The sequence below is a fragment of the Fringilla coelebs genome, assembly GCF_963513975.1.
Source record: "Fringilla coelebs genome assembly, chromosome: Z".
Lineage (NCBI taxonomy): Eukaryota > Metazoa > Chordata > Aves > Passeriformes > Fringillidae > Fringilla > Fringilla coelebs.
This window is the reverse complement of record NC_140031.1, coordinates 48072223-48099931: the sequence shown is the minus strand read 5'-3', so window position 1 is coordinate 48099931 and position 27709 is coordinate 48072223. Positions and strand designations below refer to the sequence as shown.

The 27709-nt window shown below is 37.9% G+C and overlaps 2 protein-coding genes across 3 annotated transcripts in view; one reads left to right on the top strand and one right to left on the bottom strand.

Annotated features, from left to right (window-relative positions):
• CARNMT1 (carnosine N-methyltransferase 1) overlaps nucleotides 1-27455 on the bottom strand; it is a 32529-nt gene extending 5074 nt beyond the window's left edge. Inside the window, exons 1-11 of one of the 2 annotated variants that reach the window (XM_084225542.1) lie at nucleotides 27334-27455; nucleotides 25290-25349; nucleotides 24778-24868; nucleotides 24116-24164; nucleotides 22556-22718; nucleotides 22402-22473; nucleotides 21318-21432; nucleotides 12667-12927; nucleotides 11556-11719; nucleotides 4120-4260; nucleotides 44-222 (exon numbers count right to left, since the gene is read on the bottom strand). In XM_084225542.1, coding sequence (XP_084081668.1) covers nucleotides 44-222; nucleotides 4120-4260; nucleotides 11556-11719; nucleotides 12667-12927; nucleotides 21318-21432; nucleotides 22402-22473; nucleotides 22556-22718; nucleotides 24116-24164; nucleotides 24778-24868; nucleotides 25290-25318 — 1264 coding nt within the window. In that variant the 5' untranslated portion in view covers nucleotides 25319-25349; nucleotides 27334-27455. Of the gene's footprint in view, nucleotides 1-43; nucleotides 223-4119; nucleotides 4261-11555; nucleotides 11720-12666; nucleotides 12928-15436; nucleotides 15815-21317; nucleotides 21433-22401; nucleotides 22474-22555; nucleotides 22719-24115; nucleotides 24165-24777; nucleotides 24869-25289; nucleotides 25350-27333 lie in introns of those variants that run through there. The other variant, XM_084225541.1, reaches the window with a different exon arrangement.
• LOC311165561 (uncharacterized protein) lies at nucleotides 15884-18560 on the top strand (the record flags this gene model as incomplete). The annotated part of the gene is made up of 2 exons (XM_084225636.1): nucleotides 15884-16342; nucleotides 18122-18560. The coding sequence occupies 2 exons, from the start codon at nucleotides 15884-15886 to the stop codon at nucleotides 18134-18136; spliced, it is 474 nt and encodes a 157-aa protein (XP_084081762.1). The 3' UTR covers nucleotides 18137-18560.
• Nucleotides 27456-27709: the final 254 nt, after the last annotated feature.

Below are 27709 nucleotides of genomic sequence, written 5' to 3'. Positions count from 1 at the left end.
CTGTAAAATCACATGGATAGCCTAGAAGTTTGCATTTACTCACTGCACTCAGAATAAATTTCCTGAAAATCCCCTGCTGTCATAGAGAAGTTTGAACCAGAAGGAAGACTGTGAGGATCAACATCTGGGAAATAAATTGGTCGTATCTGATCAGCAGATCTTCTGTTATTGCTAAATTGATGAATCCAGGGATAAAGCTTACATGAATTAATTTGAGAGCATCTGCAAAATATGAAAACCAGCAAAATTCGTTTCAACTAATTGCTTATCTAGAATCTAGAAATATAAGCGTCAAAGTTCTTGTAACAGCTCCATATTTGCCAGAAAATTTAATCTAGTTCACAACACTTCGGACCGCCCATGATAACGAACTGATCAAAAAGCTAATTTTAATCTGACAAAACCACGACTACATAGGAATTGCCTCTTCCAGTTTTAGAATTTTCTTTTATGACTTCTTGTAACTTTCTCCAACTTATTTCTCTGCTGAGAAGAAAACACATATGCTTATTTTGTAAGATTAATGAAGTTTGCAATTTGCTATATTGCATAAAGCTGAGACTTGCTGAATCATCTCTCTTCCTATTAAAAAAAAACAAAAAACCAAAATCCAAAACCAACCAACCAACAAACAAACAAAAAGTAACAATAGTTCCATCATATTTTTTTGGAAACATTTGTTATCATTCTAGACTTTTCTGAACCACAATCACAGGAAATTTTGAAGCACAGCTAAACAAAAACATTTTTCAGATGCTAACTGAAAAGATGCTTTAAGAATTAAAAATATAAATAAGCACCATTTTGCATTCGCACAATAATGGCCATTTTAAGTTTGTTGTCATTTTATGTTTGTGACACCTGGATCATTGCAATCATGCTAAGTAAAGATGTCTTTGTAAAACAGTTTCTGGATTGACATGACTAACTGAATCAACGCATATTTTAAAAAGTTATAAAACACAGCATTTAAGTACAATAAGAAGCTTTTCCTACCATCCTGTAAAATTAGTTTGTAACTAAAAAATGAAAAAACATTTTCTTTCAAGGACAACAGAGGACATATCTGTCCCACAAAAGACATATCATCAAGCATTTTGTAAACTGCAAGCAATTTACTGAGTTATAGAAAGTGCACTCTTTTGGCTGGTGATTAGAATACATTTGTGATAAAGTGTTTGATATAATTTTTTTTACCTTCTCCATGTCATATCCCTATTTCATTTTATCAGTAAAAAACTAAAACCTGAGCAGCAGTATACAGCGTTCAATAACTTTCTTCATGTATAAATAAATACCAGACATATGCAGTTGGTTAAAAAAAGCAAATCCAAAATGAAACAAAAATACTCCCTAACCACTATAACAGCAATTAAAAGAAAATATTAGAAAGGAGTTCATTGTTCACATAGACTTTGAAACAGTTCCAATTTAACAGAAAATAGCAATCTCTTTCATATACATGCTTGAAAACTTCCATTTCCAGTTTGAACAATTTTTACTTCAAAACCAAGTACTCCAGTCCTTGGCAATTCCATTCTTAAAAAATGTATAATACACATTTTGTTATAAACATCTAACATATTTAAGTGTGACACACTTCATTCATTATTTTCCATAGGGGTGGGGTATTCACTGTTCAACACTCAGCTTAAAAGACTGTTTTTGAAAAAATGGGTAGGTCAAATCTCACTACTCACCACTGGCATATACATAAAAATGTAACTTAACTGTTTTCACCCTAAGGCATTACATACACAACTAGTAGTCTCTTCCAAGTGTCAAGATTTTTCTAAAATTCTATTATTTCCAAAAAGTAAAGAAGAAAAACACACTATGTAAGAACCTTAGGCACACAAGGGAAAGCAAAATGTCCCATACAATGACTGAAGCAGCCTTGGAGCCACTACAGGTTAACTAGTCCAGGGTTATTTCATTCTCAAATTAGTTTCCTCAACAGAATAACAAACTCCAAATAATTTCAGATATTTACAGTAACCACAGTTAAACTGTGACACACACTCTACATACCATACCATGCAGCTTTATCCACTGTAAAAAAAGTTCACGATTTCAGAGGTATGAAAGGTTTTTTAAAAATGTGTGAAAATCAGCAAAAATCACTTTGCACACAGAAACATTAAGCCAGCGTACCACATCTAGGAGCCTACTGTAGCAATGCTTGACATTAAAAACAGTACTTTGTCTTCCTAAATATAAACCACTGTCAGAGAAAGAAGGTAAAGCTGTAAAACTGTAAGCACAGATGAGCAAATCATGCTTTTATCAACTAAAAGTAAGTATAAATTAAATAAGTAAGTATAAATTAAACAAGACTACAGTTAAAAAACTTCACTGGCAAATTGTTTTTTTCTGACCACTCTTCTTTAGGTATTATCTTCAGCTTATATGGATCACCGGCACCTCTTCCAGTTTCAGAAAAGCAAATGTGCATTTCAGAAGGCTAACCGTGAACAGCTACTTCTGACTAAATTGAAATCTTCAAGTCCCTAAAACCTTTATAACAGAAGGTTACATCAAGCCCACAATTACATCTGGCAGAAAGTGATGCTTGGACTTCGACTAAATTGACTGCTGCTCAGTCATGCTAGCAGCATTCTCTTCCATGCTAATAATAAAACTGATAACTTGTCCTGCAAAGATAAAGACTACAGCACAACACTCAATTTTCCTGTCCAAAATCTCATACTGTTAGCAAGTTTAATGCATATATACCTCTTTGCTAAATATCCTATATGAACACTACATTCCTACATAGGAAACACTACATGAGCATTAGATGCTAAAATTACTACTGTTAGTGAAGCATGAATAATTTCACATATAGGTGGACTCCTTATTCAAGAAAGCATATCATCAGAGGTAGGGGTAAAGTTAACTAACCGCTGTGACAGCTGACCAGTGCTCCAAAAGATGGGAAATTCATGCTTTTATGCTGCTTTGAAATTCCAAAGCATGAGAGGAATATGGTTTCCTTTTAGTAGCTAAAAGCCATCAGTCAGATCAATTGTAATATACAATTTCACCACCAAATGAGTCACTTGAGAATGATGCAAGAAAAAGAGAACAAATGAACCTCCAGTAAACATCTATTATCATCACATGGAGCACTACTGCTATACGCAGATACTCAGCAGGCACCATGCAGTGTTCTCCCCTTGTTTTCAAACAGTAAGCTGTGTGAGATGCGAGAACATCACAGTGCACCATGGATAATCAGTCTATAAATAGTCTCCAAAACAATATGATAATGCAGAAAAAAAGCCAATAGTTTAGGTATTTTCAGCAAAGGTGTGTAATTTCAGACTGATGGATGAACTATCAAATTCTGTCTTTGTGAATTTGGATTAACTGCCCCCTCCCTCCCCAAAACACCCTCCAGACCTCAATATTTTCAAAATTTTCCCACCTGTAGCTTTCCCACTCTGGTTCTTAAGAGAACAGTTGTGTGTGCTGCCTTTTTTCTTCCCTAACAAAGTCATTTAGAAAACAGTAATTCCAATGTAAGTGGCAGAATACCAAACATAGAAATGTCATTTTAAGTAAAACCTGTAAAACATGAAACTTACTACATTTAAATTTATTATCTGAGCATAATTGTGGAACTATTAATTCCTAGCCTCTTGCTCAGCATGCTTCAATTATTGTTTTTCTTGTCAAAACAGTGTCTAAAATTTTAGTATGGAAGGTGATACTTTTTTTTTTTAAACAGGTATCCTCTGTTAATAATCACCACCACTAAATAACATGCATGTATTTACTAGCCCATATTCAGTAATAGTAAGATAGATGTCCATTTTATAGAAACAGATGTGAAATAAATCATAAAACCTAATCAAAATTTTGCAGAAAATCTGTTGTACAATTTAGATTTTAAATCTCACAAAGCTATGCTTTCTGTAATTTTAACAACTCAGATACAATACTTCCTTCCCCATTTATCCCTAAGACTTTTTTTCCTTAAAGCATTCTAAAACTTGAGTATGTGTGCCTTGTAGTACAACTTAAAAATCTATTCTTTTGAGACGTTCAGATTTCTCTCATTTATAATTTTGCCTCTCTAGGTTTTATTCAGCAAGTAAAACATAAGCTATATACCTGTTGAGTACAAAGTTAGAAGAAAAGAGCATAAAGAGGCTCCATTCATTTCCTTGGCAAGCATAACCGAGCATAGCTATTTCCCACGCCAATCTACCTAGCCCAGCACCAGGTACCAGGATATTAACTTTGGAGAAATCCCTGCAACAGAACAAAAATAATAGTTAAGTCTTTGTCTGATACCCTTTAACATAACTTAAGAGGTCCAGCCAAACATTTTTCGAACCATATATTTAGATACTGTATTATGCTTCCTGTATGACTTCACTTTTAAATGAAACTGAGCCTGCTCTGATTAGATTGGTTAATTGTACAGTCAAAATAATTAACACAAATTACTCAAAAGAACATACACAACCCTCATTCAGAATACAGAACATAAATGCCATACACAATTTGTTTTCCTTAAAAGTTATACAATTACCTAACCAAAAATTTCTCAAGTGAATTGAAGAATATTATCATATAGCACAATGTATTTTTCTCTAAGCCCCACTGACAATCAGGAAGCATTCGAGACATATTTTTTGTTACCTTGCAAGAAAAAAAAAATCCAAAATCCCAAATATTTTGACATAAGAAATGAAAACATAAAATCTCCATAATCTGATGAACGATTCAGAATGTAAAAACCTTAAAGTAGTGACTGTTCCAGCAATGGTGGGTTCTTCATATGCTGCTCACTGGTTTCCTCAAATACTCTAAGTGACATATTTCCTAATTCAAAGTACATTGCAGCTCTCTAACCATTTACCCATAACTAGGCATCAATTTGAAGACAAACAGAAAACATTCAGCAGTGTGTTCACTGAAATATTCAAAATCTCTCCCAAGTGCAGCAACTAACAAACAGAACTAAGAATCTCAAAAAGGAAAGTTGCTCCTCTTTGAGGCAGAGAAGGAAATACATACATATTCTGTCACACTTCCACCACAATGCAATCAAACCTTCATTCATAAAGCAGAAACCACTTGCATGCAAAACTGAAGACAGCTAATCTAAAAGGAAATAGTTTTTCAGTTTCCAGTCATAAACACAACTTCAAGAGTTCACAATTTCATACACCAAGGTATGAATATTTGTACACCTCCCAACACTGTTTTGCATGCCACCTTCAGAGACAAAAAAAGACATCTACCAATGCATATGCAAGTACATGAAGGAGGCCAGAACCAGCAGTTCCAAAGGATAAAAGGCAGCAAAACACAAAGCCTTTGACTACTTAAAAATTCAGAATGCCAAAAAGGGTTCAAAAGAATAAGGATGCTGCACAAGCACGAAGATGATTAAAAGAGGTTACATAAATCCTAAAAGCCGTACTTTTCTGAACACTGTTACCTAAAACCAAAAGTATTATTCCTTTCTAAAGACCACACAATCTAACAAAGCAGTTTTAACAGTGCCTTCTGAGTTTTGATTTCATCACCTAGTTAGTGAAGTCTCTTAGTGAAATGGAAAATCATCCCGTTCATTTCCATTGCATTATACATCCAGGCTCTTTTTCTGACTTACCAAGAAGCTGGAAATAAAGACTTTGTTATTACTTAAGAGCACTTCTGTGAAGCATGGGTTCTCATTACCTCTCTTCTACAGGGGAAACCAGAAGCTAGCACAAAGACTACTGAAAAAAATTACTTCAGGAGAGAACTACATGCTCAATATGAAATTTTTGAAAATAGGGAACCAGGAGAAGGAAGAAAAAAAAGGTGCTTTCTGGTAGGAGCCAGAAAAGCTTCTATCTTACAGCTTTTCTTATTCATAATGGTACACCATTATTCCAAATGGATTTTCTAACCTATTTCTCCATTTCCTTACCATTTCACTTTATTTATTAAATACTTAGACTAGCTCTACACAGATTTTAGCACCTCCACGTGGACACTTCTGTAATAAATGGGATGATAGGCCATAAACCACTTTCAAGATTACAACACACTGATTAACAGTCTTTTCTTAAAGCAACCTGGTAGCTAACTGATATGCAGGTATATTCACATTTTGAATATCTGCACTTTTATGCACCCTGAAACAAGAAAAAAATCTCTATCAGTCAAGTGAGTTGATTTTAAATTGCCTGTAGTTGTCTTTATCTTTTCAGTCACAATATAAAGTTTTTGTACTTTGAAACAAATTTTCCCAATCCTCTCTTAGAAAATAGTTTTCTATTCTCTTTTTCTAGTGCAGACTTTACTGAACTTTCTTTTGAGCCTTTATTAAGGGATTAAAGTCTAGAAATTTTGTTAGCAATTTAATTTCTATCACGACTCTTCATATCAGTTGCTGGAGAATGTTCCTGGCCACCAACTTCATTTCAGCAAGAGCACATCTAATAAAACACAATATAATCAAATCTCCATCCGCTAACATTGACACTAATTTTCTGAGAGCATATTGTTGAATTTATAGACTGAGAAATAATGTATGTAGCAAACTTACTGCTGATAGTATCCCCTTATTAGAAAAAAATTGTCTAACCCTTTTTTCAAGACTTGAACTGTTTGTGACAAACTGTTAATGAATTATATTGAATTCTGAATCCTTATAATAGCTAAAAATCTTTAACTGCACAGAAAGTGCCGTTTTAATGGCTATAGTTCTTTAAGAGACTAGAAAAGAGGCTTTTCTCTGGTTATTTTGAGATTACAGCAGTTACAAAGTTAACTAAAAAAAACAAAACAAAACAAAACAAAAAAAAAACTCACCAAAAAAAGCCACCAAAAACAAAAAAAGAAAAAAAAAAAAAGGCAACCAAAAAAAAAAAAAAAACCCAACAAAAAAAACAAAAAAAACCCACCAAACCAAAAAAAACCCAAACCCACCCCAACTGTGGTACCATAATAACTCAAAGTGATCCACAAGGAAAACTACCCTCCAACCAGCCAGCATGGACAGGATTTCCATGACACACATCTAGCAGCAATTAGGAACATAATAAATGCGTGTCCAACAAGTACCCACTGAATACCTGTTGGCCAAGAGGGAAGCAGCATCAGCCTATTAATCTGACAGTGTGCGGAAAAGGGCTGGCCAAGCAGCAAAGAGGGCTGCACAGTACTGTTCAGCTCAACTACTGAAACTGCAGAAGCCTCTTTAAAAAAACAATGGAGAAATATCAGAAACAAATTTTTCATGCCCTTTTCAGACTACATGTTTCAGTGTGATACATTTTCAGCTTTCAGAAGACTACTGATATTAATGAAGATTTAAACGTTTTTAAAGGTGTCCTTTTTACAAGGGGGAAATTAAACATAAAAATGGAGGCTTATTTCATGTCTATCGTGTTGTAAAAAAAAAGTCATACTGCTGAAGGGGTAAACATGCTCAGCAAAATAAAAATGAGTGTCTGATCAAACACAATCCTCATTCTCATAAACTAAAAAGAGCAGTTCAATTTATCAAATGAAGTAATAAATTACATATCTCACACTGAGATGGGCTTCTGATCAGCGGAAATAGCAGCATAGGAACATACTTTGGACTCCTTTCCTAGTGTTTACGAGGTCTGTAAATTTAGATGATAAACAGATCCAATTCTCAGTATTCCATATTTTGTTGTTTTACTTCAACCATACTGTCAGCAATTTTTTCTTTAAAGACAAATGCTAAACAGCACAATCATTTGAAGAGCAATTCTCTGAACTTAGCAGCTGAGTTTTATATACTTTTATTTAAAGACCTGCAAAGCACTGAGTGATGCAGTAACACTGACAGTCTATTTGCTATTAAATCCAATGTGTAAAGCAAAGTTTAGGCTAAGTACAAAGACCTGCAAGGACAAATGTATTTCATATAAAGTCAAATAAAATTCAAATAAAGCAGAAATTTCAACTATAAATGTGACTGAGCACACTCAAGAAGTATAGCCAAAGCTCAGGTTCATGACTAACAAGCTGTTTTTCATAGTAAAAGGAAACTAAATTCTGACCATTTCTTTTGGGCTGCTGTCAGGATCTTGGAAAATACATTTGATAGCTGGACAGCATGACACAGATGAATTTCAAGTTATAGTTCATTCTAGAGGCCTAGTTTATGAGAAAACTGGGAAAAATACCTAAGTATATTGGTTTTGGCCATGGAACGATAATTAACAAAAAAGTTTATTATTTCATAGATTTATTTTGGACAAGAAGCTGATGATCTTTACATTGTTTCACCTAAGCAGGAAGAGCAACACCAGAAGTGAAAGGAAACCAAGATGATCGAAAAAAAGGGGAAGCAAAAAAACCTTTATGAGTATGCTTATTTAGATTTTCAATTTAATACTTCCCTATAAAAACGCTACAAAAAATACACAGATAAAGAAATAAAAATGTATCTATGTTTTACTATTTTCTCCTACAGCAAGTACGTTCATTCTAATCCAAGAAACTTAAATAGTACAGCGCTCCTGTGATCTGAAACACAAATTCCAACATGAAGAATACAAGAAATCTGTCAGTTGTTCAGGAAGACCTGATCTCATGGGATTTATTTAAAACTGCTTCGTTGACTCTGCTAACAGATTGTATGTTAAGATGCTAAGCAGAAAGAGGCAGGAACAGCTTTTGCCATTTAATTTACCTTTAGATCAGAAGACTAGACTTATACACATGATAAGTAGCACCTACTAAATAACTATTCTGATTTACAGCTGCTTTCAACCATTGCTTGCACTACTTCTACCTCCCAAAGAGTAAGCATATACAACACTTCACTGCTTTTCCTGCTATTTACATACCAACTGAATCCATACATGTCAATTCTGCAAACTGCAATGCTATAAGGTGTGCAAGCAGAGAGTGAAACATACCTCAGTAGTTTCAAAAATTTAAACTCCATTTTCACATGATTCCAATGCATGGAATTAATAACATCAACAAATTATGTTAACTAGAAACTGAATGTACCATTCCATTGAGTATTACAAATTTCATGAGTACTACAATTCCTTTTACAAAGTAAAAGGTGACCGGTACTGACAGTTTAAAATTATTTATCATTTTCAACACAAAATACATTTAGAAAAAAGTATATTTTTTTTACCCAGTGCAGGTTTTCTCTTCCACTTTCATTTCATTCTTTCAGGAGACTTTAGTGCTCTGTGCTACAAAAGGAAACTATAAAGCAATACAAAGCTGTATTCTGAGGTTTATTTAAAGGCTGCTTTTTTTCATACATTAGAATCCATGGTCAGGCCTCTCCCACTATAAACAACACACACAACAACTCACTGTGTTCAGTTCAGGCCTTGTCAATCCCTTCAAACTGAAAAAACTAGTCCACTCCAAGATCACTGAATCATAGAATATGCCAAGCTAGAACAGATATGTCAGGGTAAGACTGTCCAGCTCCTGCCCTATTCAGGATACTCCAAGAGTCACACCATGTGCCTAAAAATATTGTCCAAACACTTCCAGAATTCAGACAGGCTTGGTGCTGTGACCACCTCCCTGAAGACCCTGTTCCAGTGCTCAAGCACCCTCTGGATGAAGAATTTTTTCCTAATATCTAACCTAAACCTCCCCTGACTCAGCTGAATGCCATTCCCCCAGGTGCTGTCACTGGAGAGTGAGGAGTTTGTATAAAATTGGTATAAAAACCCCAGACTTACCAGCTAGCAAACCCTGCCAGGGAAGCTATTTCTTGCACAAGGTTGAAATGGGACAGCCAGTTAAGCTTGATAGTACCTGACTCTGCTTCTTACCTCAAAAAGGAAAGTACAACTAAGCAGAAGAGCCTTCTGTCACCAGGAAAAATAAGTCAGCTAACATAGCAGCATACAATACGTGAACAGAGAAAGGGTTTTACCTAAGTGTTACAAGACCTCCACAATGATAACTTAAGTAATACACATTTCAAAAATTTAAAAAATGCTGTTTGATGAACTCAAACTTGTAGAAGAGATGTTTGATCCGTACAGTGATGTACTGAGATTTCAGCAGAGACAAAATAAAACTCAAATGGTACTTCAGAGCTACCACAATAGGGAGCCAAGCTCTGCCACATTAGTTTTGTGCAACAACAACCTCGAGAATTCCTTGTAAAGAAGCACAAAGCTGTCAACTTCAGATTTACCCCATCTGTTACCACATGTCGCTTCATAATATCAACCGACGGTTTTGAAATAGAGTTCATTGATGACAAATGCAAAAGTCAAGATTTTCCAGGCTCAGTCATCAATCTCTTAAGATTTGACATAAGCTACCTCTGCCATAACCAAAATCCATTAACAGCTAGCAGACAAGAGATAAAGCTGAATTGCTACCTTCAAGATTAGAATGACCTCTTGCAAAACGAACCATGAGTTTTCTTCCTACAGATCTACACATCAGAAGTATACCTGCAGTATTTAATTCATTTTTTTAATCTTATGTAGGGCACTATTAGAACTAGAAAAATTGCAGGAAGTTCACTTGCAGATAAAACATTTTAAAAGGTGTATGTATCTTAAGGCAAGTCAGTTCAAGGCAAAATAGAAACCATCTACACTCCACATCCTCCCACCACAAACCCTCTTTACTAATGAAACTAAATGATAGCTAGTGGAAGACACTTTTCAAATTCACACAAGAGTACTATTAATAATTACTGAGAGAGAAAAAACCCACAATAATAACCTGTGATAATAATAATAATCAAATAATGATAATTAATAATAACTACATAATAATAAATAATGGCCTGTTACACTCACAAATAAAAATTCTCAAATCTTCCCCACTGTAAAAGACTATTAAGTTTAAACTAAAATACACTTTAAGATGACTAGGTTGATAAATGGACAGAACCAATAACCATGGAATTCTTACAGAGGCTTTACTAGTATGCTTCTACCTAAATGACCTACAACCCCTCCATCAATTACTATTTTGGCACTGTTAAAAAGCCAATACTTACAAAATGACTCTCACATGTGCAACTAAGCTTTAAGAATTGTCTTAGAACAGCTGTCTGAAACTAAGGTTAGAATTTACTAGTTTCAAGGTAAATTCTTGCAATTAACTGCACCTGCACTAGAGTTTAAGTCTGCCTCCTTTTTTTCCATAATGAAGAGCAAAAGCCTTACTTCCTGCTGTCACAGTCCTTCCTTTCATTTGCAGCAGACACAATCTGAGAATCTGCTAACCTGCAAACATTCCCTCACTAAGCACAACTGAGTTAACTTTCTGAAGTCTCTAACTTGAAAGATTTCCACATATTGTTACACCCAGCTGTAGAACAACAACAAAAAATTATTACTGGTTTACCTGGTATTACTTTGTGAAGCTTATGATTACACTCTTTTCCAACATCTTGTATTAGAAATAAAAACTTTCTTGATTGAAAAATAAATTCCACTGAGTTCATAAAAAATTCTCTACTTTTGAAACAAAGCTTTTCATAACTCCATAAATTCTGTTTTAGATTTGTGCAACAGTGTAAGTCCACATAAATATAAGCTTTAAGACACTATTACCATCTTTCTTTTGGAAAGTTCTTTATAATTTCACTAATAATTGGCTGGTAGCAAGAATCCCTCTCCGACTTTCCCTCTTCACTCCAGTCTCTCACAAATTGCTTCAATGTGGACTTTAATTTATCCATGTCAAATGTTGAAGCTGGTGTAATCTTCCCACTTCCCTAGATAAAGTGGAGAGGAAAAAAAAAGAAAGTTAGTGGTAAATATACCAAGTATCTTGAGTCTTGCAGGGGGGAAAGCAAATTATGAAGAGAAAGAAGGCCATGCTGCGAGAACTGCTGTAAGTATCAGCTGACAAAGCACTTCCCTGTCACTCCTGGGACCTGGGCTTAAATCCACCTTAATATCCTAAACAAACTGAGTTCACTGGCCTCTCTTTGGCACTCAGAAGTCCAGTTTCCATATCAAACAAACAATACACAGCAAAGCACAATTGGTAGTCCCTATTCAGGGAAGAATCAGGGCTTAGCCAGTGCAGAGGCTGAACTGCTTACCCTGAAAAAAGGAGCCCTTTAGATACTGGTATGGCAAAACTGAGAATTAGGGCTGCCCATTACTGTATCTTGCCTTAATCAAAGGAGGACTTCAGATTCCATCTCTGTCAGTCCTTTAAGTCTTGGTGTAATTTTTTTAAATAGAAAGTAGGTCAAGTAGTAAAAAAATGTTTACAAATAACAACATTAAAAATACTTACAATCTAGAATTGCAATCAATTGATAATGATGTAACATATAAGAACCTACATGAAGACAGACAATATCACTTATATTCTATATAGTTAACAGAAAAAAAAACACTTTAAAATGTAATCAGGGTAAAGCTAGAATTCTGGAGTTAAAAACAATGATTTGCCAGATTCACAGTTAGATGTCATAAGTGTAACTAACAGAACTAACAATAAACAACTTCATTAAGCATCAGCTCTGCAAAATGTGAAAGACGAAGAGTGAGAAAAGTGTGAGCAAACAAGAAACAATAAAACATGGAAGCAAAAGAAAAGAAAGTTGGAGGTTTGAGGTATTCATAACAAATGTAGAAAATCCCAAAGCATATAAGCAACCCCAAAGCAAATAATTTTGGAGCAAGAAAAAAGTCCATTTTAACATACATCTTCTCCATATTCCTTATTTTCAAACATATGAACACAGTCATTCACAATGGTTTGTAGTATTTCTTGATTATGATCAATGCACTTCCGAATCTTGTCAAGGTGAGGGAGAAATTGAGGAAGAAGACTCTGTTGGTTAGCTGGGAGAGACTTAAACTGCCTCTCTGTTCTGTTCACTCGTTCATGCATATTCGTTCTAAAAAGCAAAAGTTTTAGACATTTAGAAGCAATATACAGACATGTAAAGAGGTTCACTGTAAGCTACTCCAATTACAATTATTCATATTTTTTTAAACACAGAAAGTGAAAGTTTTCTAGAATTTTTTAGTCTTTTAAGCTCTAGTTTTACCTCACCACTCTACTTAACACATTGCGGTTTCAGAGGACTATGCTTTTATGCTTTCCTCCTTACTCTTTCATCCTCAGCCACCCATTTCCAAAGCAGGTGATCACCACCTTAACGCATCGATCTATAAAATGTAACAACCAACCATCTTCCAAGTTTGTTTCAAAAATCCAATTTAAACTGAATTAATCTGAATGCAGTGGTAAGCTTTGGTTACAGAAATAACAAGATGTGGAGTGGGAATTGGGATCCTCAAAATTCATTGCTTTCACGAGAACTGTAAAAGTCTCAGCTGGACCATACCAGAGTTCTGGCAGCCACACCAAGATACTAAGCTACCTTCTTTTAACAGCATATTCCTCGTAAGTACTGTGAACATGATCATGTTACTGATGCAAGCTAAAAATAACTTTCCACTTACCCAGGATAAAAGTTTGATAAAAATGGTGACTCTTCTGAGATTTTGCTAAATTTGATTTCTGTCTAAACTGACAGAAGTATAGTAGCTAAGCACAGTCATGACGACTCTAGAGAGATAATTCAGTAAGAGATATTGACCCTTTTGACCACCAAGTGATTTTAGCTGGTCAAGTCATACTGAAGTTTCCCAAATCTTGTGTCAGCATACAGCAGCACAAAGCTGAAAAAGCTAGCCATGAGAGACAGCTGCAATTGCTGGTGTTTTAGTTACAACCTCATTCTGGAAATTTGACCAGGTAATATCTCATTCACGTGTTACTGAGAAGGGCTTGTTCACTGCAACAGCTACACTGGTTTAAAATTACAGTCAAGCACAAGAAACAAAAAAACAAAAAACAAAACACAAACAAACAAAAACACCCCAAAACAAACAAACAAACAAAAAACCCAAAGCAAACAAACCAAAATAAAACACCAAAAACTACTCCAAGAGAAAAATTAAACTGATGCTCTACATAAAGCACATCAGCTTAGCTCAAAGCCATCTTCCTGAAATTTTATCAGCAAAAAAACTTTTGAACCTTATTCTCCACCCTTTTATGCTAAATTACGACCATCTAGGAGAACAAGTGACTGAAATCAGAAAAACTACAAATAATGAAGTTATTTTATGTCTAGAAGACAAGAACAAGATCTAAACTCATCTGAAAGTGTGTTACTATCTTCTTCAAACAGATGTTTCCAAGTTACCTGGAAATATCTGTATGAGGAAACAAAAATTCCATCTACTAAGTACCAAGATATGTAATTGCACCTAAATTTAGAATTACTTCTTTGAGACAGAGGTAATTTCATTGAATTTCTATATTGGAAATCTGAATCACATCCTTTTCTAATGTTTTTACTGAAACAAGCATTCAAAAGCAACCCAAAGCCACAGTTCAGCAGAAGGCTGATAAGGATATTCCCAGCTTCTAAGGCCTTGAGGGTGCAATTACACCACTAATATAAATTAATTACAAGTCGGAATTGCCTTAGTAGCAATCGGTATTAGATACTTTTAACTAACTAGGTCTTCAGTATGTCCAAACTGAATTAAAGAAATCACTTTGGAAGAGACATCAAAGCGTCAATCAGATCAACCTCCTGCTCAAACACTTGTCCTGGAAGACAAATGAAACTTACATGGACAAACCTCAAACGGAAGACATTTTGTAAGTATCACCCACTCCTACCAAGAACCTCAGTACCATGTATGTATTACGTCTGTACTACACTGACAAAAGAGGATCCAGCACATAATAACAGGCCGCATGATGGGGTTCCTTAGCTGAAGTACAAACCTGCTTGCCAAACCTAGAAACAGGAAACGGTTTATCGAAACACTTTTCCCGGCTGGACTATTCCAGCCGGGCTCCATACCTTGCAATGCGAGTAATCGCCTACTAAAACGGATTCAGTACTAAAACCAGGTGTCCCCACCACCGCTGGCTCATTTCTATGGAGCCAGCAAATTCTGACTCAACAGATGTTATTAAAAACGGCATCCATAATCCCTAACAACAGGTCTTATCTCTTCTGCAAAGTAAAATGTCTTTCAAAAATTCCCACCCATAATCGAAACACCATTCTGCATTTCTCTGCCAGCACGAGATACTATTGTTTTGCAGGCTGTACACCGTCTCGGAGCATGTTATCTCCTAAAAGACTTCATGACACTCTTTGCAGGTATGATGCTTTCTTTTATGCTTTCTAACTGACAGATATCAAGGCGACTCTGCGGGTATAAGGAAGTGGTGCCGAAGCCCTTTGCCGACTCGGGCCCGGCACCGCGCCGCCGGCAGAGCGCTGCGCACGGACCGCAGACCGGGAGACGGCCGCACAAGGCGCACCAAGAGCGCCCCGCTCCGGGGGCCGCGAGGCGGCTGCGAACCCTGCGGCGGCCGCTCGGCGAGCGGAGGGACCCCGGCCGGGCCCCGAGCCCAGAGGGCAGGCCTCTATTACCCGTAATATCGGAAAGCGTTGATGATCCTCCGAAAATGTTCCCGCTCCAGACGTTCCTCCTCCTCCACCGCCCTGGCCGACGCCGTCGGCGCCCGCGGTCCCAGAGGTTGCCGCCTCCGCTGTTCGTCGCTCAGCGGAGCCACCTTCTCCGCCTCGGCCTCCGCGCCCATGCTGCTCGCGCTCTCTCCCGGCCACGGCAGCTGCTCCCGCTCCTCCTCGCGGCCTCGCCGCAGCCCCTTGCGCATCACCTTGGCGGGCGGCTCCCTCTCGCCCTGGGGACGCGGCCCTGGCAGCGGCGCTTTCCGGGACACGGCGCACGTGGCCGACATCCCCCGCGCCCTCCTGCGCCCGCGGGCACGGCCGGCGCGCACGCGCACCGCCGCCCTTCCGGCGCGCGCCGTCGGGCCCGCGCAGGAAGGTATCGCGAGAGGCGGGCGCGGCCTGCGCATGCGCATCCAGCCGGTGGGGACCGGGAGCCGCTCCCGCGCCGGCGTCACGGGGACCGGGAGCCGCTCCCGCGCCGGCGTCACGGGGACCGGGAGCCGCTCCCGCGCCGGCGTCACGGGGACCGGGAGCCGCTCCCGCGCCGGCGTCACGGGGACCGGGAGCCGCTCCCGCGCCGGCGTCACGGGGACCGGGAGCCGCTCCCTGGCAGAGCGCCGCGCGTTCCCGAGCCGGCTGGCATCACAGGGAACACTGTCTGTGGCGTGGTGCCCGGCCCCGCTGTGTGAAGTGGCACGGCGCGGTCGGGCGATGGCGGCAGCGGCGCTGACGCCCCTCGGGCTTACCGGGGAGGATGCACAGCTGCCGCACCTCGGGCTCTTCGGGACTACCCGGGCACAGAAGAACCGGCTCAGCACTCAAACGCCGCCTCCCCGCCCGGCTGCTGCTCCAGGCTGGGATCAGGTATACATCCGGCCCCGCTGGCAGGCAGCCGGGGCAGTCAGGTCACTGTGCTGACAAGACGCACTACTTCCCACTCTGCACCAGGCTGAAGACGGATGATGTTTCTGGGAGGATGGGCAAGGACTAGCTTTGGGAAGGGAAAAGCAAAATGTCTAACCATACTCACTAAATACTAGATTTCCCCACACAACAACAGACTTTGGCCTGGATGATGGGCACGTCCTCCTCCACCTGATAAAACTTGTTTGACCAGGTGCAGACACCATGTCATACAGCAAGTCACACCATCCACCTTGGCACCGTGCTTTGAGAAGAGGTGGCTGATACAAGACAGCCTCATTTGTAAGGGCCCATCCTCTCAGTCTTAAAACCTAAAGAGCACTATCATACCTTCTGCCTGTCAAAAGACAGGACAGTCATTTAATAATCCAAGTAAAGCAGCAGGAATAGGAAAGGGTTTTGGCGCACTAACTTCCTCTCTGTGGAAACAGGAGCATCAGCTTCCTAAAATAAACACTTTCACTTTACTCTCACACTGCTCCTGCTCTCTTGTAACTACAGTAACTGACCAGGCAGTGGATGGACACTGGACACTGTTCAATGGCAATGCCAGAGAGAAACCGAAGACATACCCAGTTTGATGAACAGAAGAGTCATTGTTCCCAAGTGGGTATGTAAATTAGGAAACACCTTGTGTGTGACGAAACCAACATCTGAATCAATGATACATAGTCCAAAACAGAAATTCAGCTTTTAGACTTTGAAGGTTAGACTAGGAATTATAAGCTCTGAGAGATAAAAAGTTTGTTTCTACATCAGTGTTTATGACTTGTCAGATTCTGTTATTTTAACATCAGAAAATCACCTTCTAAATATCCAACCAATAATATACGTATATTTAAGAGCGCACAATTTAGGCACACCAGGTGAGCCTGGTCAGTTTCTACATCTGCTTGCTGCTTTTACTTCTTATGGGTGAAATGTAAATGAATTTTCTGGATCTCTTTTGAACTTGCTGATACTGTACCACCTTTGGCATTACATCTGAGAAGGTAAGTGGCTGCAGCATAAAGTATCATCTCTACCTGTGTGAAATATTACCTTAATATGAATTGGTCAATCTGTTTCAAATGAGGAAGTGCCCTCCAGACTAGTATTTGCAAAATTTGGTGAACTAATTCTGCATCCATCTGACTCACAGCTTTCAAGATAAACCATGGTCCATTTTCCCCTTGGTCTTCTCCACAGTCCCACCATTTTCAGTCTCTCCTTGCAAAGCAGCTTCTCCATTCCCTTGAAATTTAGTTGCCCTTCTTTTAAGTCCACTATGGACTCCCTCCAAATGTAGAAACCAAAACTGCCCAGCTATGAAAACATGGGCCCACTGGTCTTACACAGGAGCCAAGTAAGACCATCTGTTTTGTTTGAAAAAAAAAAAAAAAAACCCCCCAAAAAAAAAAAACCCTACCAAAAAAAAAAAAAAAAGCCCAAAAAAAACAAGCCAATTTGATTCAGCTCCAAACTCTGGCATGATTATAGAACTGTGAAAGATCTGCCCTGAGCTCTTATTACAAGTTGCTGAAGCACAAGTTCAGTAACATGTATATTCCAATAATGATTTACACCACAAATGCATAGATCTATATTGGAGCTCATCTATCCTATAGGAGGATCTGACAAAACTGAGCTTCTTGCCTCAGCACCAATGTTGGACTACTTGAGAATAAAGTCAGGTGATACCATTGTTCATTTCATTCCCTCTTCTGAATCACCACGCAGAGCAGTTGGAAGTAGAAGACTGTTCCTGTGGGAGGGACCCCACTCTCAAGCAGCAGAAGTCTGTGAAGAGGAAGGAGCAACACAATCCCCATCTACCTGTGTTGCTGAGAGACGTAGAGACTTTCTTCAGGAAGTCAAGCTCAGGAAGAAGGGAGGGGTGGGGGAAGGTGTTTTATGACTTGTTCTTAATTCTCATTATTTCTGATTTTACTGGCAGTAAATTCAAATAATTTCCCAAAACCATATCTGTTTTGACTGCAGGTGAGTAACTGCTGAGTGATCTTCCTGTCCTTATCTTGATGCATGAGTCAAGATCCAAATCCATTGCATTTTTTCCCCTCTCCTCTTGAGGAGGGGCAAATAATAGAGCAGTTTTCGTGGCTAGCCAAGGTCAGCCGACCACAAGCACTCCATGCATTAGCTAACCTCTTGCAATTGTATCCTTTCCAAAGGAAAATATAAACAAAAATACAGTTTAAAGTCAGACAGTCCAATCACAGCATATGAGCAAATGCAAGATGAAGAATTTTTAGTGCAAAATAATAATACAAAATTATATTTGGAAGCACTTTGTTTTAAACACGGCTAAACACAGCTGTAATCTGATAACATCTTTTTCTTATACACAGATTTAGGACTTGTACTATAAAGTACTACATTTCAATCACTGACCAGTTCAGCTGTCACATATCAAGTAATAAAATCCATCCTTTCCATGTCTGTAGTTTTATTTTTATTCTGGCTCATAAAAATGTAACCTATTGTCTAGAAATTGTAAGAGTTAAGACATTACTTATTCAGAAGCAAAATATGATCCAATTTCCTAGTTTGCGTACATATATATTTACAAATTCTATATCAAAACTTTCTCATTTGTCTGACATTCCTGCTTTCTGAACATTCCATTCACAACATTTCAGTTTCATTTCACTTTTAATGTGAATTACAAATATTAATATCAATTATTTCTTCCTTCTTTCTCCCTAAAGCATGGATTTATTATCTAGTTGTCTGTGCCATCCTAGTCAATCTCTGCACAATATATGTACTATATCTTGTTAATGATGCATCTACATTCTCTACACCTTATTTCTCCACCTTTTTCCAACAATCTGAGTCCTCTTCAGGTTTGTTTTCATTTTCTTAACATCTATTCCCAACTGCTATAAAGAATACACAACACAAAAATTACAGTGCAAACACCAGAGAGGTATTTAGCAAGCCTAAATAAGCTTAGCTGTGATGTATCCAGTTACTGAATAAGCAGCATAACAACTTACATAAACTTACATAACTTACACAGCTAGTTTCTCTGAGCATGTTTATCAGTGATAATAAGCTCCTAAGAATATTAGAGGCAATCACTGTCATTCCTGTATGATCATTTCAAACTGCAATCATCCATGTTCAGATATGCTTATGAATGCAAAAGAAGTGCATCTTTATGGTTTAGTTTCATGCACAAAGTCTTCATGTTCTTTAAAATGTACACATTCAACCAGACTTAAAGCTCAGCCAAAGCAGGATCGATTAAAGTAAATTTCAAGAACACACTTCATACTCCTAAATGGAGTCTATGTCTCCGTACCCAAGAGAGAGTTAACAATTACTTACAAAATCCCTTGTGTTAAATGAAGTAGCATTATGGTCACACACACAGCATTTGCTCAGTTGGTTGGCTTTCCACATGTGACAGTCTTGGTGTTTTCAACTCATATCAAATGTCATATCAAATGGAACCCAGGCTTTCTACATTGTCATGATGTGATCTGCTGATCTAAAATAAATACGAAGTATATATCTAATCTGCAGTGTTTGCAAGCAACATCACTGTATATTAATGATAATAGAATTCCACTAACACATTTGTTTTCATTCATATTTTATCCCATATTTCTTCTCTTCCACTTTTTTTATTATTATTTTATCATTAAGTAATTCAACTATGATTTTAGAACATCCTATTTCAAGGAACTCACAGTTTTAACTGAAATTGGCTCAGAGTAATACAACATGGTATTGTAGCACATGAAGAAATATAGACCTCTATAATTCTTGTAGTACTTTCAAATGTAAGTATTAGCTTTTTGTTAACATGGAATAGGATACATAGATTCAATTTCCAATAACATTACTTACTTTCTTCACTCAGCTTGTTTAATTCCTGTATTATATCACTATACAGATAGGATAAAAGCTCCTCTTGGGATTTTGTTCCATCCAAATAATCTGAGGAAGAAAAAAAGAAGTGTTCATGAGTTCTGTGCCAGCTATCTGTAATGGCAATTGGCAAAGTTTTCAGTATTCCTATAGATGCCATCAGAAGAGAAGAAAAAAAAAAAAAAAAAAAAAACAAGAACAGGACCTCCCATTTTATTTTCCTCTTCCCCAAACTTGTTTTACAGGTAAAAAACCCAATATAATGTAAAATAATTCTAGTTAATAATTCATTTACAATTTTTTGTGGTACAAAAGTCTCCATAAGTGTAATGGTAATTATGTGAGGACAGTAGAGCAATGGAGTAATTTGGCAAAAGGTCTCTGTGCAGTAGATATTTTCAAGTTCCTCAGTATCAGCCTTTGAGCAAGTTCCAGAAGAGCACTGCAGTTCTTATTCTTACTGCACAGCAAGAAGCAGTGTGCTAATGATGAAGAGACCACCCAACTTCCCTCCCCTTTCCTCTGGCCCTCCTCCAGAAGTAGCTAGTCCAACAGCTATGTAAGTGTGAACATCACACAAACTTGTGTCACTGCCCCAACAGCTGGCCCAGCTTTGACACTTTCTCATGCAAAACTGGTGACTGTAGTGCGGACAGTCAGCACCCGGAAAGTATCTTCAGTTTATAACAAGGCTTCACTAGGATTTCAGCTTTGTTCTGAAGAACTCTGCCAGTGCATCAGCTATCATCTCAGAAGCTTCCTATTTAGACATAAGTGTGTTATTTTAACAAGCTAAGTGGACTTAATTAGTAGTCAGAACATTTCCATTGTTCAACTTCCTAATTTTCATTATTAAATAACAAAAGTAAAACCCCTATAGGCTTGAAATATAAACTAAAAGAAACATCAAAACCTAATAAGTGCAACAAAAATATCTAAAAAAATTTTTGTCCCATTTAAAAAAAATCCCACAACTCAACAAAAACTGCACAAGTGCCACACTTAAGCATTTTGTAAGTTAAAAAATTAGGGATACCATACCAACTTGCATACTTGCATTCTCTTCCAATTCATTTTTATATTTCAAATACATAGGCCACACATGTCCATCGAAGTACCCTGGTGTATCTGCTGGCTGATAGACTCTGGTGCTACACAAAAATACATATGCATTCCCATATAAGTTTTAAATTTTCCCCTAGTGTCAACTGGTTAAATAACAGCTTTCATCCAAAATAAAAAAATATTGGCTGTATTTTTGTTGAAGCCAAAGAGGCTCCTTTGTTTTAATTCAATCTGTGACGTGAACTTCTGCTGTCTTTTGCTATCTTACTTATTTTGGCCAATCAAACCACATTTAATACAAGTTTGGTGGTTTTAATTTTGTAAAAGGTATTGCAGGTAAAATAAACTATATTGACACTACAAGAAAATAAGCTACTTTTTGTCTATTTACTAGGTATATAGGTGTCTCAAGCTTTATATGACTAGTTGTGTAGTCTAGACTCTTCCATTCTGGACACTGAAGTCTTAGGTGAGTCTAGTGAGAAATCAAGAGAGAGGTATCACCCACAGCCAGTTGAATAGAAGATTTCTTCACTCAGTCAGCAGATTCTGACTTTGTGCACATATATAATTCCAAGCATATAGTATTGCTCCAAATTTAGAGGCAAGTCAGACATTGGCTCAATAATCTAGTTAAGATCCACAGTAAAATTAATGGATAGTCTAAACAAAACCATACACTTAACCCCCACATGAACATTGTTCCTCGAAGAATAATCATCAATTAACTGTATTTAACCAAGAATAAGAGTACGTAGTATTTTTTTCAACCATTTCTCATTTTAAACACAGTTTTACTCAACTATGCAATCAGGAATTAAATAATTTTCAAGACAACAAATTCTCTTTTTAGTGTTTGTAAAGCACTTAATACTTTAATAACCATGTGGTCTAAAATGAAAACCAAACCAAACCAAACCTCAAACTAACAAAGAGAGGATAGATGATCTTAATAGCTTACATTTTGCAAGCACTGAAGAAAAGCTAGTATAAAAGGACCACTTCAGTTCAGGGGGTGCAGTGATTCTTTTTAAACAAGAAGTCAATAATCTTACCTCCTTCTCCTTTTGCACTCTTCATAAGGAAGGGTCAAAAAATATCTTCTATTCCATAGTTCATTAAGTGGCCTAAGATAATAACATATTTATTATCTTCCCTCTTCCATTTGAGAGTAGCTTTTTATTTACCAGGTTACATATTACTGCTTACTCATAATTGTAAAGGAGAAAGCCTTCAACAATCAAAATATACACATTTTTCAGATTGTCACATGTATTCTCTCGCTCTTCTGTCACAACACCTGAGCTTGCTGGGCTTTTCATCCAATTGCGAATACTTGTCACCATTTCATCCATATAGAGGGCATCAAGTACTAGATGAAAACAAAGTTAAACATCCCTTAAAAACAAAGAATAAAAAAAGAAAAAAAAAGAAAAAAACAAGGGAAAAAAACCCTTAAATATCCCTACGTTAATCAGTAAGAATAAAATAATCTACATACAAATTTAAAAAAAGGGGAACAGGATTACCCCAAAGAATATATCCGTAGTTCTGCGTTTGCTATTAATGATTTCCTGAAACCAAAGCTTGCACCAGGACTGTGGTATTTCTATTGGATGTAGTCTCTCTAAATTTTATGGCATCTAATATTGTCTAGAATAGAATTCACAGCTTTTCACTTCATGACAGAAACTTCAGGGACTGCTCTCCACTTCCACAAAACTTGCAAAAATTGACTAATCCTGAGACCTCCACCATTTTGTCAATTGTCAGAGGGGGGAGTAGACACTCAGCATTTTTTGCTTTGAGTTTTTGTAAGGTTCATCAGGTGGCCAGAGAGAGAGTTAAAGGACCATGGTGTACAAAGCAAAACAGCACAATGTAACACCTGTTTTTGTCTGTAGACACACAAGAATATATTGAGGAAGTATTGAACGGTAGAAAGAAGGTAGCTTTTGGATACCACAACAGCAAACACATTTTTAAAGAGCTTTAAGAGCAGCATTAAACCTGGATATTTGAATAAGAATGTCTGTTTTACCCCTCCTGTTTCACATTCCATTTACATGAAGTCTAGAAGTTGAGCCAAAGATTGTATAGCTGGTAATGACCAGTCTTCAGGTACAATTGAAGTGTCTGACCAATATTCTCAGCAATACATTTTGTGATCACAAAGTATCAACAGAGATTAGCTATTAACCAAGCAATTGTTTACAAGTAGATATGACCTGATACAAAGCACTGCCCTAAAGTGAATTTGGACCTAGATGTCTCTAAGAATAAACTGAGCCAGCATTAATCATGAACTTAAAAATATATGCTCTGTATGTGAGATCCGACATCAAGTAAAGGTGTTTTGACTGACTTGGAAAACCCAGTATGATATCCCATGAGCTCACCAGCAAAAGCGGAAAAGAAAAGGGCCATTACCAAGTGATGAGATTAAGTTCATACCAGTACTGCAAGCCAAGACTTCTAACTGAACAGTACCATTTGCTACTAAACCAGACACAAGTGAAGAAACAGAGGAAGATTCAAAAGAGAAAAGAAAACGAGAAGCCCTAGCTTGAGCTATTTACTTGTTAAGCAAATTTGCTTAAGTATCTCAGTGAGATGAAGGAAATTAAGAGAAGGATTGCTCTGAAACAACCACTTGTTTACTGCCTTGCTTGAAAGAGAAGAGAGCGAGGGGATGGAGTGGAAGAAGTGTTGAAGCTCAGCACGACGATTTCAGTACAATGTTCAAAAGCAGTGCATCGAGTTACTGACCATCATACAGCTTAAATCCACGTTCATCTGTTTCTACTTCAGATTCTGGCTGAAGGGGGAAAAAAATTGAATTTTTTCAAGGTTGCTTTTATGACCATGCTGAGAGATACATACTCTGTTTATAAAGATAAGGGTTATACACTTTTGTATCCAGTTAAATTTATCTTCAACATCAAACTGATATAAACAACTGTTAAAATACACTACAAAAACTTTATTAAATCTAGAACAACAAACATTCCAAATCATATTACTTAAATTCATTAGAGCTTTATTTGAGAAAAGTGTGTGCCAAAACACTAGCTATTTTTCTGTTTTAACTTGGGAGACAAAGAACTACTTATTGTTGTATGGGGGTAGGCTTAAGACAGTATGAGTAAACTCATTAACACAAAGGATCTTGAAAAATTCATCCATCATACACCCATGCCTTATTTTAAAAGAATGGCAAAAAAGACAGGAAATTTCTTTGGCTGAGTATATTCAGTAGTTGGGCCACTTAAATTTCAGATACCCCAGTGGTCATTTTATGATTCTTATGAAATTAACATTACTTTAAGCAGCACGAATTTTAAAAGTTCACCAGTAGGAGAACTGAAAAGATAATTGAAATCTACTCAAGCCTACTTTTACCTATCAGGTTTTTCCATTAAAACTGTTACCTTAAAGAAGTCATCCTGAGAGATTATATGACAGTTGGGAAACATATTCTTAAGTTTTTCTGCTAGCGTTGTTTTTCCTCCATTTGTTACACTGTTAAAAAACATTGCAAAAAGTTCACCAAGGCAAAAACTTATCTTTTAAACATATGTACAAGCTCACACATACATTTCTGTGTAGTTACATGCAAACAAACAATACAACTTCCCCCAAATTTTAGTCACATTAAATACTCTCTACCTCTAGAAATTTTCTGGCATGTTCCATCAGTTTTCAATAATCAGTACAGTAAATCAAGCAGTGCCAAGAAGATGCTACAGACACCTGCACCTGAGGTCTCCAACTGACACAGAACAATTCATTAAGAGTTACATGCTATAAAACTATACAATTATATGTTGCATTTGTAATCCGGTTTAAAAAAAATGTATTCAGAAATAGAAATTACATCACATCATTCTGAGGAGAAGACTAGTCTTAAACTGTAAAGGAAATTTAATTCTGTATAACTTACCCCCCAAGGCCAATAACCAATACTTTCATAGTTTGTTTTCTCTTCAGCTCTTCCTTTTTACTGTCAAAAACAACAGCCAGTGAAAAATCTTAATTCAGGAACAAGAAGGCAACTATGGTATTAAGAAATACCAATTATACAGTTAATTTATCTTCTCTCTGTTGTCCATCATTTTTCTTTTTGCAAAGGCACAGTCAGAATCTCATTTGCTTGTTCTAATACTAACAAAAAACCTGCAGTATATATGCCCCATCTTAAATTCCAAAGCACTTTATTTTTGACAGTATTTTAATAATTTGAAAGGAACTATGGGAGACTCAATTCTAACAATGTTAGTATCATACAACTTCCTAAAGAAAAGCACGATCACTAGCTCAGGCATTAACAATATAAAAAAGACTAGTAAACAGAAGCTGTGGTGGCAAAACAAACAATCATTAAGAAAGAAACAAGTGGCATGCTGAGGAGAAAAGACGTTTTAACATTTCATGAAGACTTGTAACAAAGAGTATGTTCAAAAGCTCTTTTATGAACCTGGTTTCAGCAATGTAATATTCACTGTGTTATTCACCACTCCTGTTCTGAGGGTATTAACAGCACAAACCACACAAATCCTCCTCCTCTGCCCCACCACAGATTAATCTGGAAGCATTAAAACTACTGCAAGGGCAGTTTAACCATCCTAGCTTACTTAGCATTGAGAAAGACTAGGTAGCACTTGATTTTCTCCTGAAAATATCAAAGAGTAAATTCTAAAGGTTAATTTGTCCACCATATTGCTGCTGCTTCCACCATATCCCACCAACTCAGAGGCTCTGACTGCCTTAACACCTTCAGTACAGTCCAAGCTGCCAGGACACAAAATTACTGCCTTGCCCCAGCTCTTTCCCCTGGACCTTCTTCTGGAATGGGTGTTTGCAGAGTACATAGTGAACTATCCTGGAAAAATACTGCCGCTGAAAAACAGTTCTGCAAAAGACAGGGGAAACAACGTTTGTTTTCAGTTTCACACATCATTTTATAACAATTTACCCACATGCAAACACCCCTTTTTCACCTGCTCTATCCTCCTAGGTCATGCTTAGGAAGGTAAGGCCTGTGAAAGGGCTGAGCAGGTAAAACTCTCCCTGCCCCCAACAAACAAGTATCTGTACTGTACTAGGAAAAAGACTGTTACAGGGCATCAATACGAAAACAAAATCACATTGTTACTGTGGAAGTAGGTTTTAGACACATGTGGAGCCTGAAATAATATAATTCTCTTGCATTTGGCGCAATGACTGGAAGTTCCACTGTTTCACATGTCTGTGATATGATCTTTGTGTCCTTTTTAATGAATGGTTATGTTAAAAAAAAAAAAAAACAAATAACAAAAGACATAACGACTAGTCCAAGCCATCACCCATATGACAGCCATTATTTTGCAATGGTGCTGCTTATCTACAGTAGTTGGTATTTATGAGTTTTTTAAGTTAAGTTTTCTAGGAATATTAAAATTTTCAAGTGATACAATATTAAAATTTTCAGTGATACCTTGAATGCTCATAGGCTATCAATGCAAAGAGGGAAGACGGATCATTTTTTTCTTAAGAAGTGATGAAACTCAGGCTACTTTAAAAATAAGATTAAAAAGCTAATTTCTAAAAGTCATAAGTAAGGTTTGTCTTGCAGAGGATTACCCTTTGTCCCACAAAGGGTGTTATGCAACAAACCGGACAAACACGTTCACTTTTGGACTTTAATTTATGTCATTGTCTACATACAAATTAATCCCAGTCTGCGGTAAAAAACACCATCATAAAAAACCACGCCAACTCTTCTGCCGCCCTGAGCAACGTGTAAAACAAATTTTAAAAGTAAATTTGTCACAAATGTTGCAACACAGAAATCCTACACTACTCTAGTTTGGGTCAATTTGTCTCTTTAAACAGAGCACAAACCCTATGGGAGCGCTAGCACATCAGTGCAGTCACCCCATTTTTAAGGGCATACCGCGGCAACGCTCCCACGCACGGGGCCACCCCCAGGCGCACCGGACCCGCACCGGGAACGTCTCTCACAGCTACGGGCCCACACGGCGGGGCTGGCGGAGCTTCTCGGCCGCGCCTCCACCAGTTGCAGTTCCAACACTTCAGCGCCTCCGGAGTTCGCACTTAACTTCAACCACGCCGCGAGGGTGCTAGGAGCACATCCTTCCGCCAGCAAAGCTCCGCGCAGGCGGAGCGCCCGCCTCCTGCGCCCTGTCACGGACCTGAGGGGGGCGCGCCCGCCTCCGAGCCGGGGCGGTCCCACGCACACGACACCCCAGCCGCCCTGCCGGGAGCAGCCCCCTCGCAGCCGCCAGGGCCGCCCGGCCCCGACCGCGCCGCCTGGGCGGCTCCTGCGGCCTGGGCAGAGCGCGCAGAGGGAAGCGGCGGGGC